This window comes from Lathyrus oleraceus, chromosome 2, assembly GCF_024323335.1.
Source record: "Lathyrus oleraceus cultivar Zhongwan6 chromosome 2, CAAS_Psat_ZW6_1.0, whole genome shotgun sequence".
NCBI lineage: Eukaryota > Viridiplantae > Streptophyta > Magnoliopsida > Fabales > Fabaceae > Lathyrus > Lathyrus oleraceus.
This window is the reverse complement of record NC_066580.1, coordinates 476,034,328-476,046,222: the sequence shown is the minus strand read 5'-3', so window position 1 is coordinate 476,046,222 and position 11,895 is coordinate 476,034,328. Positions and strand designations below refer to the sequence as shown.

General features: G+C 36.1%; 1 protein-coding gene across 2 annotated transcripts; it reads left to right on the top strand.

Moving 5' to 3' along the window:
* Positions 1 to 710: 710 nt before the first annotated feature.
* Positions 711 to 11,511, top strand: LOC127120556 (lon protease homolog 2, peroxisomal). Of its 2 annotated transcripts, XM_051051026.1 has the most exons (16): positions 711 to 1,021; positions 1,091 to 1,300; positions 1,462 to 1,631; positions 2,080 to 2,171; positions 2,501 to 2,680; positions 2,766 to 2,849; positions 3,641 to 3,768; positions 5,501 to 5,702; positions 5,800 to 6,006; positions 6,819 to 6,949; positions 7,383 to 7,596; positions 8,085 to 8,384; positions 8,747 to 8,941; positions 9,695 to 9,940; positions 10,650 to 10,751; positions 10,992 to 11,511. In XM_051051026.1, the coding sequence occupies exons 1-16, from the start codon at positions 915 to 917 to the stop codon at positions 11,073 to 11,075; spliced, it is 2,652 nt and encodes an 883-aa protein (XP_050906983.1). In that variant the 5' UTR covers positions 711 to 914; the 3' UTR covers positions 11,076 to 11,511. The 2 variants fall into 2 exon arrangements, with proteins under 2 accessions (XP_050906983.1, XP_050906984.1); XM_051051027.1 differs by lacking the exons at positions 711 to 1,021; positions 1,091 to 1,300 and having other exon boundaries at positions 1,460 to 1,631; positions 2,091 to 2,171.
* Positions 11,512 to 11,895: the final 384 nt, after the last annotated feature.

Genomic DNA, 11,895 nt, shown 5'->3' with positions numbered 1-11,895 from the left:
ACCATCTCAAATTTCTCCATCTAACAAATGGTTCAACGCCCGATTAAGACGTCCAAACGAATTTATATTCCAAAGTCGAATCTTTATCGGAGACGCGACGACGAAAAATATTAAATCGATATTTCTCTTGTGAATGTATTTAGACATGGTTAAAAATCAAAAACTTGAAGGAGATTGAAGTAGAATCAAAGAAAATGTGGTTGTAGGATAAAAGTTGTGTGAAAAAATATGGATGAAGGACGAGGTATTTATAGAAGAACTTTCAAAATGCATGAGACAAAGGGTCAGACGCCACACATCTGATGCACATGCATGCATCAGAAGCATGGGCGCAAGCACATGCATGCGCCAACAACGTTGGCGCCTCCATAAATTACTTTTAAAGCATACGTCAATGGTGCTGACGTCTCCTTTTTCTTTTAAATGGATGCGTCAGTTGATCTGACGCATCTGTTTGTAAAAATGATTATTTCGATAATTTTTTTAAAATATTAGTTATTTTAAAAATTAATTTAAAAAATATAATTATTTTAAAAAAATATCTGATCCGATTAACCAACATAATGGTTTTTGAGAACTAAAAGTGATGTTGTCAAGTAGCCGATGTAGCCGAGCCGGACCACAAGAAGCCAAAATATCAACTCAAAATCCAAAATAGTAGTAGCATCAATTACATTACAACCATATGAATAAAAAGTAGTTGTCATTATTACACGTTTCATTAAATTAGATTGGATAAACATAAATATCCATCCACTTCATTTTTCAATGCCACCACGCTACACGCCAATTCTACACTCAAATCAAAAACCCTAATTGCGATCATGCCACTGCAAAATATTTCAGTCAGTTAAACTAAATCCAACTAAAACAAAACCTAATCTAACCGATTTCTCTCTCTGTGATCAGAAACCATGGCGGATTCGGTGGAGCTTCCGAGTCGGTTAGCAATACTTCCGTTCAGAAACAAAGTCCTTTTACCTGGCGCCATCATTCGAATTCGTTGCACTTCTCCTACCAGGTACCTACTTCACGCTACTTCAATGGAATTGAATGTTTCCTTATTGAATTGAATTGAATTTGAATGCAGTGTGAAATTGGTGGAACAAGAACTCTGGCAGCGAGAGGAGAAAGGTTTGATTGGCATCTTGCCAGTACGCGATGCTGCTGCTGAATCTAAGCTACTCGGTCCTACTGCATCTCAAGGTGCTGATTCTCTAGACCAAAACTCCAAGGTTCATGGTGGTTCATCAGATTCTCAAACCAAAAATCAGAATGATGTTGTTCATTGGCATAACAGGTATATGTCAAGTGAACAATCTTTTCTGTCACTTCACAAGAATTTGATATTAAATTACTCCATAGCATGCATATATATTTTAACAGTTCATTAGATGTCTACATGATAAAGTTGTATCAATAATCTTTGTGGTTTTTGGGAAATAAAATTGTCAAATCCAGAGGGGTAGCTGCTCGAGCATTACACTTATCCAGGGGAGTGGAGAAACCAAGTGGGAGGGTCACATATATAGTTGTTCTTGAAGGTTTGTGCAGATTTAGTGTTCAGGAACTCAGCACCAGAGGAACATACCATACTGCAAAAATCTCTTCCCTTGAGATGACTAAGACAGGTAACTGTTCATTTTTGTTTGCAACATAAGTTTGTTATAGGAAATATTTTATGCTGACTGACTGCTTGGCATGTTACTTTCCAACCTTGTTCTGTTTTTTGTTTTGGGGTTGTAAAAATTCTGAAATTGAGTTTTTGCTTTTACTCTGAATGCATAGATCATCAAAGTATCAGCACAGTTAACAATTAGCAAATACTCAAATATGTTATTATGTGAGAGAAGTTAATACTCGCTCCGTCTCAGATTAAATGTCACATTTGTGTTGTGCGCGTCTCTAACCATGTTCCATATTTATATGATGCAAACATTTCCTTATTTACAGCATATGTTTAAGATCAGATTCAATGAAACCATGTTCCATTTCTCAATTGCATGCCTTCTAAGTGTCAGCTTCGTGCCACCTATTTATCTTTGAAGATGCTGAGTTGCTTCCGTTTTTCTAATCTAGAGATGGAACAGGTGGAGCATGACCCGGATTTCATAATGTTATCACGCCAATTTAAAGCAACTGCCGTGGAGCTTATATCTGTTCTGGAGCAGGTAAAAGCTTGTACCAGTATAGCGTAATTACATCTGCTACAAACATAAAATTGTGGAGATGGTGTTTGAGCATTGATCAACAAAGCCCCTAGTATGCTGATGTAGATGGTTGAAGAATATCACTATAAAATCCATGACTGCATTAAGTATTCCTTAAATATATGAAATATTGGCTGTGAATCTATTTTTTGATAGTTTGTTCATAGTCCAACTGGTTGGCTGGTTAGTGTAAACTGTGTTATGGCTATAGACAAATTATTGTGGTATTTTGGGCATTTCACAGTTTCTGCTGTGTGAGAATTAATAGCTACTGTTTTTCTTATTTATAGAAACAAAGTACTGGTGGAAGGACAAAAGTTCTTTTGGAGACTGTTCCTGTTCACAAGTTGGCTGATATATTTGTTGCTAGCTTTGAGATAAGTTTTGAAGAACAATTATCAATGTTGGATTCTGTTGATGCTAAAGAGAGGCTTTCTAAAGCAACTGAATTGGTTGATAGGCACTTACAGGCAAGTAATAGAGTGATTGATGCTTCCTGTGAGGTTTATTTCCTACTACTTGTCTTTTGATCCCACTTTTGTGTACTGCCAACAGTCAATACGCGTAGCTGAGAAGATTACCCAAAAAGTTGAAGGACAATTGTCAAAATCTCAAAAAGAATTTCTTCTGCGCCAGCAGGTTAGCTTTCTCAACATCCTGTGCTATATACTTCAAATGCAAATATAGGGTAAAAACATTAATGAAAACTTATGCTGTACTGAACTACAGATTCCATGCTAAAATAAATCAGTGACAATGATTTCAGATGGAAAATCCCTCTAAACAGTTCCCTTAGCCTAGCTCAAGCTAAAATAAATCAGTGACAATGATTTCAGATGGAAAATCCCTCTAAGCAATTCCCTTAGCCTAGCTGAAGCACCAATTTTTCGAATATTTGGGACTATCTTTGTATATTTAAGGTTTTACGTCTGTATTTAGGCAGTATGGGTTTATCATCTAGCTATGAAAAACAATGTCTTGTGCAAAACATAGTGCCTCAACTTGTCTCACTGTTTGGATATAAGTTTGTTTATCATGATCAGCGTGTCTTTGTTTCTGAGATGGTTATTGCTGTACCTACTGATTTTTCTGAGAGTGGTAGATTGTGTTTAAATGCATATCATCAAAGCTCTGTTGGCCTCTAATCCATTAGTTGTTATAGTACTATATAAGCATACATTTCGGTAATGGGTAATTTCACTAGTTTTCTTCAAGAAAACATAAATACAAATTAAAGGGTGTCTTTAATTTTATTTATGGAAATAGTACGTAAATAGTGATATGTCATACCGAGGATTTCCAAAGTCTTAGAGTCTTGGCCAGTTCTGCTGCACAGGATCATTTTAATATTGTTTTTATATATTATCTTCTTTGGGACTTTGTCTGATTAGACTGCTTTTATATTCTTTTTGTTTGAAAAATATATTCAGATGAAGGCTATAAAAGAGGAACTCGGTGATAATGATGACGAGGAGGATGACCTGGCTGCTCTGGAAAGGAAGATGCAAAGTGCAGGAATGCCACAAAATACTTGGAAGCTTGCTCTTAGAGAGTTAAGGTACTTATGAACAAAACTATAGTCACAAATTCTTAGATTTTGGGCCTAATTCAACGTTTCTATTAAGACATGTGTAAGATTTAAATTATAGCTTGTTGAGCAAATATTTATATGGTTAAAGTTGTTGGTTTGATCTTCTCTTTACAAGGGTACATTTGTAACAAGCTTAAATTGTAACAAGCTTAGAGCTTAGCTTTAAGCTTGTTACAAATGTACCCTTGTAAAGAGAAGACCAAACCAACCCATATTAGAACAGAACCATAATGAACTTTCACGAGCTGCATCCAAACACATATCTTAATACTTACAAAACCGACTTGTATGGTGGTGAGTATTGTCCAGACTTTATAAATTTTATTTAGGCCATATCTCTAGCCAATGTGGGACTTTAGTATTTCTCTAATACCCTCATGCTTTGGGATATTGGATCCAGTGTATGGATAATACAGGGGGTCCTACAACAGATCTAGAATTGGCTCTGATGCCATTTCATATTTTGGGTTTAACTCAACTCCACAAAACTGTCTTGTTAAGTGAGGGAGGATAGTTCGAACTTTATAAATCATATGTCGAGAGTCCCTCATTAGATTGCGATATGGCCTTAATAGTGATTACAAGTGGTGTGCATTCTTCATCTTACAATCCATTTTTGTGGGGATGAGTTAGGTGCTTAACGTGAGACTCTATTTAGGTCATATCTCTAACTAGTGTGGGATTTGAGTTTTCTCCAATACAAAGGGGGATGATTGATCTTCATAAGGGGATTGCATGCCATACATTTTATTAAGAGTGATGTTGAAAGTTTTACAAAAATATTATAAATAATAACTCAATTGTATATAGAGTACAAACGCAAATATGGATGTATAGACTACACTATGTACCCCTTAAAACAAAATAGACCAGGTTTTATACCTAACATAGATTAATGGGATGAATACAATGATTACATATGATTGCAAAATTTGGGCCTAATAACTATATATACAGACATATATTTACAACATTCACCCTTAAGTTAGTGAATGAATATTTATCATGTCCAACTCGCAAGTAGGTTGGCTAAACCGTTATATTGGTATATACCCTTAATTAATATATTTGTCATGTGAATCGGTTGATGCCTGGAAGGAATGTAGGTTGTATTTATCAATCTGTTATCCAGCTTCTCCTTGATGAAGTGTCTGTCTATATTAATATATTTTGTTATGTCATGTTAAACATAACTATTAGCAATATTTGTAGTCAATTAACTGGTACAGAACACTTCATATGGCTTCCATATTGTATTTTGAAGTCCTACAGCAGTCTTCATTTAAATTGCAAAATATGCTTCATGTTCCCACATTCTCCAATATCTCAAAGCCACTTTAAGGAGGGGACTCTTATTTGAAAGAGGTGGAAGCCTAACTTGAAGTAAAAACACTAATGCTAATTATGCAGGTTCAGTGAGTAGTAAAGGTCCATTAAGGCTGTTGCCCATTCTTATGCAGAAAAATATTTTGAATAATGCTTTGATTTTGTAATGAGTACAGCACTAATATGCTTATGTAGACTATGTTGGGTATACCTATCAAACCTGATTAGTAGGCTGAATACAATGATTATACTTAATTACAAAATATATGCCTAATAACTACATATACGGACTTAATTTACAACAAAAACTATGGCATAATTTTAATTCATTCATAGTGGAGACACTTGGTTGATTTTTTTGTGATTCTCTCAGGAGATTGAAAAAAATGCAGCCTCAGCAGCCTGGTTATAGCAGTTCACGGGCTTACCTGGAACTTCTTTCTGATCTGCCATGGCAGAAGACCAGCAAGGAGCATGAACTGGACTTAAGAGCGGCACAAGAGCGCCTGGACAATGATCACTATGGTTTAGTGAAGGTCAAACAACGGATCATTGAATACCTAGCTGTTCGCAAGGTAATCAATACCCTATTACAATGCGTCCTTGTTAATACCTTCTCCTCTTCAATTTCATGTCTATCTGATAATTCTAATTTCAATGTATCCATTACAGCTTAAGCCAGATGCCAGAGGTCCTGTGTTGTGCTTCGTTGGACCTCCTGGTGTAGGGAAAACATCATTGGCATCTTCTATTGCTGCTGCTCTAGACCGAAAATTTGTGCGCATATCCCTTGGTGGAGTGAAGGATGAGGCTGATATAAGAGGACATAGGAGAACATACATTGGAAGCATGCCTGGGAGGCTTATAGATGGACTGAAGGTTAAATTTCAATTTAAATACTGCAAATTACCTGTAATATATTGTCCAATTTGAGTGATAATTGCAAATGTATGTAGGAAGCTATTGGTGGCTGTATGTAGGTTTTATGGTGAATGGAATTCCATCATTGTCTTGTTATATGTTTTTTTGCCATTTGCTGGTGCCCCAGGTTAATAGACTAGAGCAGTAAAGCATAGTGAATATTAGGAAGTGTAGAGACAAACTCTATAGACTTTGAATGTTTTTGCAGTGCAGCAGTAGGGAGAATGCATGATTAAAGTACAAATTATAGAGTCCAAGTCCTGAAATTCTTGTTCAGTAATTCTAGGCTCTCACTTCTTTTGCAGTACAGTAGCACAGAAGAGCCAAACTAGATCTCTCTGCCATACTAGATCTCCCTATTTTCTTATTACTTTTATCCTCTATTGAAATTTGACACAATCTTAGATAGCATAGTTTTGTTTCTTAATCTTCGATGGTCGGTGTTAGCCCATGAATTCTATAAGCAGGTCGAGAAGGAAAAACTTCCCGACCTACTCCCTTCGCTCCTCTTTAATTGTCGCATTTACTCTGTTCCTTTTTAATTATTGCATTTACAAGAAAATTTTATTCCCATTTACTTGTTCTTTTTCATTGTAACATTTCACAAAGTACGAAATACAGTTTTTCTCGATTTTCTCTCATCTAACACGAGGGAATGAGATTATAAATTATTAAGGATATTATAGGGAAAACACGATGTATTTTTCTTAGTTCTGACAAATATTTCTGCTGCAAAGTGACTAATAGATGCCTTTACATTTGACTGATAGAAAGTAGCTGTTTGCAATCCCGTCATGTTGCTAGATGAAATCGACAAGACAGGTTCTGATGTCCGTGGGGATCCAGCTTCAGCGTTGCTAGAGGTTCTTGATCCTGAACAAAATAAAACATTCAATGATCAGTATCCTGTATTTTTCAATATGTTATCTTCTCCTCTTAGTTCCTAATTATAATAATTTATATAAATATATTTTTGTTATGGCGATGGAGTAACGAAGAATTAGTACCTAATTTCTGATCATGGACACTGGTCATATTGCATTTTTACTCGCATGCTCGGCCTACATATTAGTTTTACAGTGTAAATAAGTTTCTAATTTTAATAATGATCTTCCGAGCAATATGTTTTTGTGTAGATTCCACATGGGTTTGCCCATTTGCATGAGAAGTTGCAATGACAAGTCCATGCTGAAATTACTAAACATTTTTTAAGGAAATTTGTATGTTCTATTCCTTATATATCCGCGGTTTCACCAGATCTTAGTTCATTTTTTCCACTTTTTTTCCCTCATGCAACAAATAAACAGTCCAAAGTTGTTCCTTAATTTATCCAGCTATTTGAATGTTCCATTCGATCTATCCAAGGTAATTTTTGTTGCTACAGCAAATAGGGCGCAACCTATTCCTCCACCTCTCCTTGACAGGATGGAAGTCATTGAGCTTCCTGGGTATACACCTGAAGAAAAGCTTAAAATAGCCACGCGGCATTTAATTCCAAGAGTTCTGGACCAACATGGACTGAGTTCTGAGTTCCTTCAAATTCCAAAGGTATTTAATTTATTGACATAAAAGTAAATCTATGAAAGCGAAAAGCTTGTTCTCATTCAGTGCATGTGCAAATAATTTGGTTGTCATAGGTTTTGTGTTATAAAATAAACTAACAACATTCTGTTACTGATAGGAAACGTGTGATTTATTGTTAAGTTTACCTGGGTTTAAATGTATGGGCTAGAAATTCAGTAATATAGCTATCTGCATCTTTGCCAAATCTGCATAATATTGGAGAAGTAGTGTTTTCTATGTTTTACATAAAAACATTATGTTATTTGAGCGTTAGAATTTTTTTTTTAGTAAACTCTGGTGTTGTGTTCTCTTCTTCTATATTGTCCATGATGGTAAAAGAAGACAGTAATACTAAGCAAATTGTGTAAGCCATACTGTATAATTGCACAGAAACTCTTCTTGACTTCTTGTACAGGTTGTCTAGAAAATAATTATGTTGTATAGGACTTTAATTGGCAACTTTGTTGATGCAGGCGATGGTGCAACTTGTTATTCAGAGATATACGAGGGAAGCTGGTGTTCGAAGCTTGGAAAGGAATCTAGCTGCCCTTGCTCGTGCTGCTGCAGTGAGAGTAGCAGAGCAAGAAGTAGTTCCACTTAGCAAAGGAGTAGAGGGACTTACCACACCACTTCTGGAAAACAGACTTGTCGATAGCGCTGAAGTGGAAATGGAAGTGATACCAATGGGTGTCAACAACCGTGACATTTCGAACACATTTAGGATCACCTCTCCATTGGTTGTTGATGAGGCTATGGTTGAAAAAGTGCTTGGGGTAATTTCTATGCAAATTTCTGCTTGTTTTCAATTCAAGCTTCAAAAACTACCCATCAGTAAAAACAAAACAAAAAAACAAAAAAGTGATAAATTAAATTCTATAAAAAATTGTTGGCTGTCCCTCAGCAACTGGAATCTACAGCTCTGAAGTTTTCCATTTAACTTTGCATTTTACCTCGGATAATTACGTTTTCTGTTATGCAAATTCTGTGAATGCAATGCCATGTTAAAATGCGCTTGTGTATGAAGTCATTTTGAAAGAGACGTTACATAAGCAATCTTCAATAGTAAATAGATTTTATAAATTATAATATGCTTAAAGGTGAGGAATGAGTAATTGGTTTATCCCATCAAATGCAGCCTCCAAAGTTTGATGGAAGAGAAACAGCAGAACGTGTTGTGACCCCTGGGATATCTGTTGGTCTGGTTTGGACTACTTTTGGTGGAGAGGTTCAGTTTGTGGAGGCTTCAACAATGGCAGGGAAGGGTGAATTGCATCTTACTGGACAACTTGGTGATGTGATCAAAGAATCAGCTCAAATTGCACTAACATGGGTAACCAACTACATCTAAATAAGTTTCAACCGACTTCTATCTTGCTCGGGGTTGTTCTTTTATGTTCACTTGAATGATATGTTTCATCTTATACCTGTCCAAAGAACTTGTTTCATGTTACTTGTATTGGGCTAATAACCATGTATATGTGCATGGACAACCGTACACATGTGAGCGTGCATAGTCTATAAACATGTTTTTCATTATCGTCTTATTGCTGAGTTTGTTGATCTTCTACTCATCAGGCCTATTATGTTAGTTCTGAAGTTTTCTCAAGCGTTGTTTGTGATGCATTTCTGCTAATTAGTGTTGTTTCTTTAGACACACTTTAGATCCTGGAAGAGAGTTCTTTTGCTAATTAGTGTTGTTTCTTCAGACACACTTTAGATCCTCTAGAGTTTTTTTTGCTAATTAGTGTTGTTTCTTTAGACACATTTTTTTTTCCTTTGATGACAGTAAGGTGTCTTTAACATCTTTAAACAACATGTGCATCCTATCACCAGGTAGGGTTGGACATATACATATATCTTAAAATGGTGTCTTGCAATAAATGAGAGTTACAGTTTCTTCCATTTTTAGGGACTAAAGTAGTCATTTCAACTCCATCTGCATGACATGGGTGCCAATGATTATTGACTAGCTCAAGTCTGTGTGCATTTGATCAGTAGCAATCTCACCGTCATATATGCACGGAAGTTGGTCTTTATATTAGTTCAAGAGTTGTTTTACTGACTATGAAATATTTATTTATAGGTAAGAGCAAGAGCAGCTGATCTCAAACTGGCTTCTGCTGAGGGCATTAATCTGTTGGAGGGTCGTGATATACATATACATTTCCCTGCAGGTGCAGTACCTAAAGATGGGCCTTCAGCTGGTGTGACTTTAGTCACAGCATTGGTTTCACTTTTCAGTCAGAGGAAAGTGAGATCTGATACCGCTATGACTGGAGAGATGACGTTGAGGGGTCTAGTATTACCAGTTGGTGGTATCAAGGATAAGGTAAGTTTCTTGTGTTTCGATGACCTGTGTAATCTTTCTGAGGAGGTGAAAGATAATGCCACACATGGGTAGTACCAAATATGCAATTGATGTTGTATTTATTAGTACTTCTATAAAACCATTAGTAAAGTAATTTCATCATGGAACGGCATGCACAATTAAGCACCAGAGTGATTATAAATGGTGGATATTAGGGCTTATCGGATGGTAGCTTACTATTAAGAGTCCTACATTGGATGTGACATGACCTGAACAAAGTTTATAAGTAGGACAATCCTCACCTTACAAGCCGGTTTTGTAAGAGTTAAGTTAGACTCAACCCATATTCTAAGATGGTATTATAGTTTATCCAAGACCCATTGGGTCGCCTACTATCAAGCCACGCTCTAAATGTCCACAGTCACGGACACGAGGGTGTGTGTTTAAAGTCTCACATTGGATTGAGATATAGTCAGAACATAAGTTTGATAATTTGGGCAATTCTCACCTTACAAATTGGCTTTGTAGGGGCTTATTGTCCAACCCAAATTCTAAGACTTACCGTTCTCCTTACACTAAGCTAACTAGTGCAACTGCCACACAAACAAAAAACCAGTTAACTTCTAATCACTATATATGAATACCATTAACGCATGGCTTAAATGCATAGATCAAAAAATGCTTATGACTAAAAAATATGGCATGTTCTGATTTTTTTCAATCTTCGCAGATACTAGCTGCACATCGATATGGTATTAAGAGAGTCATCCTTCCTGAAAGGAACTTAAAGGACTTGGTTGAAGTGCCACCATCAGTTCTAGCCAATTTGGAGGTAAATTTGTTGTAAACCAGCACGTTTGCTCGCTTTTGTAGTAGTTGTGACCTGAGCATAGTTGGTGTAGTTGATACTAGATTAGACATATATTTGGTAAATTGATATCAAACATTTATCACTATTTCTTGTCCGGTCTTTATGATGGTATTTTTTGAAACACACTGAACTATGTCCCTACTTATTTTTATGTTTTACCTTTATCTTCCTTGATAACTTAACAATGATATGAATATATAGATACTGCTTGCAAAACGAATGGAGGATGTGTTAGAACAGGCTTTTGACAGTGGGAGCCCTTGGAGACAACACTCAAAGTTGTAATTGTACCCTTGAAGGCCTCGTCCTAAATTAATTGCTGTGGCAGTGGAGAGTGAATAGTTCAATCTATTCAGCAGGCCATAATAAAGCAATACCCTAGAAACCACCGGGTTGGAAGGGAGCTGACATCTGCATGTATTCTTGAGACATGACAAGAGTATATTGTTGTGAACACGAAGAAGGGTTTCAGGACCGAGTAGTGGTGTACTCTATCAAGACACCACTCCATAATCTTTTTGTAAGTATTTTTCTTTTGCTTTTTGCCAGCTGTACCTGTTCAGCCAAGCAGATGCTGTCTTTACTCCCTTCCATTGTACCACCCTCTTCCCTGGCTTCATCTGGCTGTGTTAATTATTTGCTTGTAGCTATTTTACTGTGCATAAACCATTATTTTTTATGAATAAGGGAGCACTTTAGCTCTCTCTATCTCTCTCTTGAATGTGTTCGTCAATTTCCAGTCTGTTTCCTGCTTCGAGTTGATTACTAAGGAGTTGTGTAAGGGATGTTCGGTTGAGTTTATCTCTAAACATTAAGTGGAGTAGACAACTGAAATTAAAAAAAAGGGTTCTTGGAACAGTTTAAGTGAAGGAAACGACATTAAAATAAAGATGGCTAAAAGTTGGAATTTTGCATAAAAATTCGAAAAATGCATAAAAACACGGGAGTTTACCGGAAATATGTTCATGGTAATGAATTTTGACTGAAAATAAATTATTGAAAGTATCCTTTAATGTTGACAGATTTAAGTATATTGTTAAATGAGTGTGGTCTCAAATATATTAAATTTCACTTTTATTTTAAAATATTTTCTTTGAACTTTAAT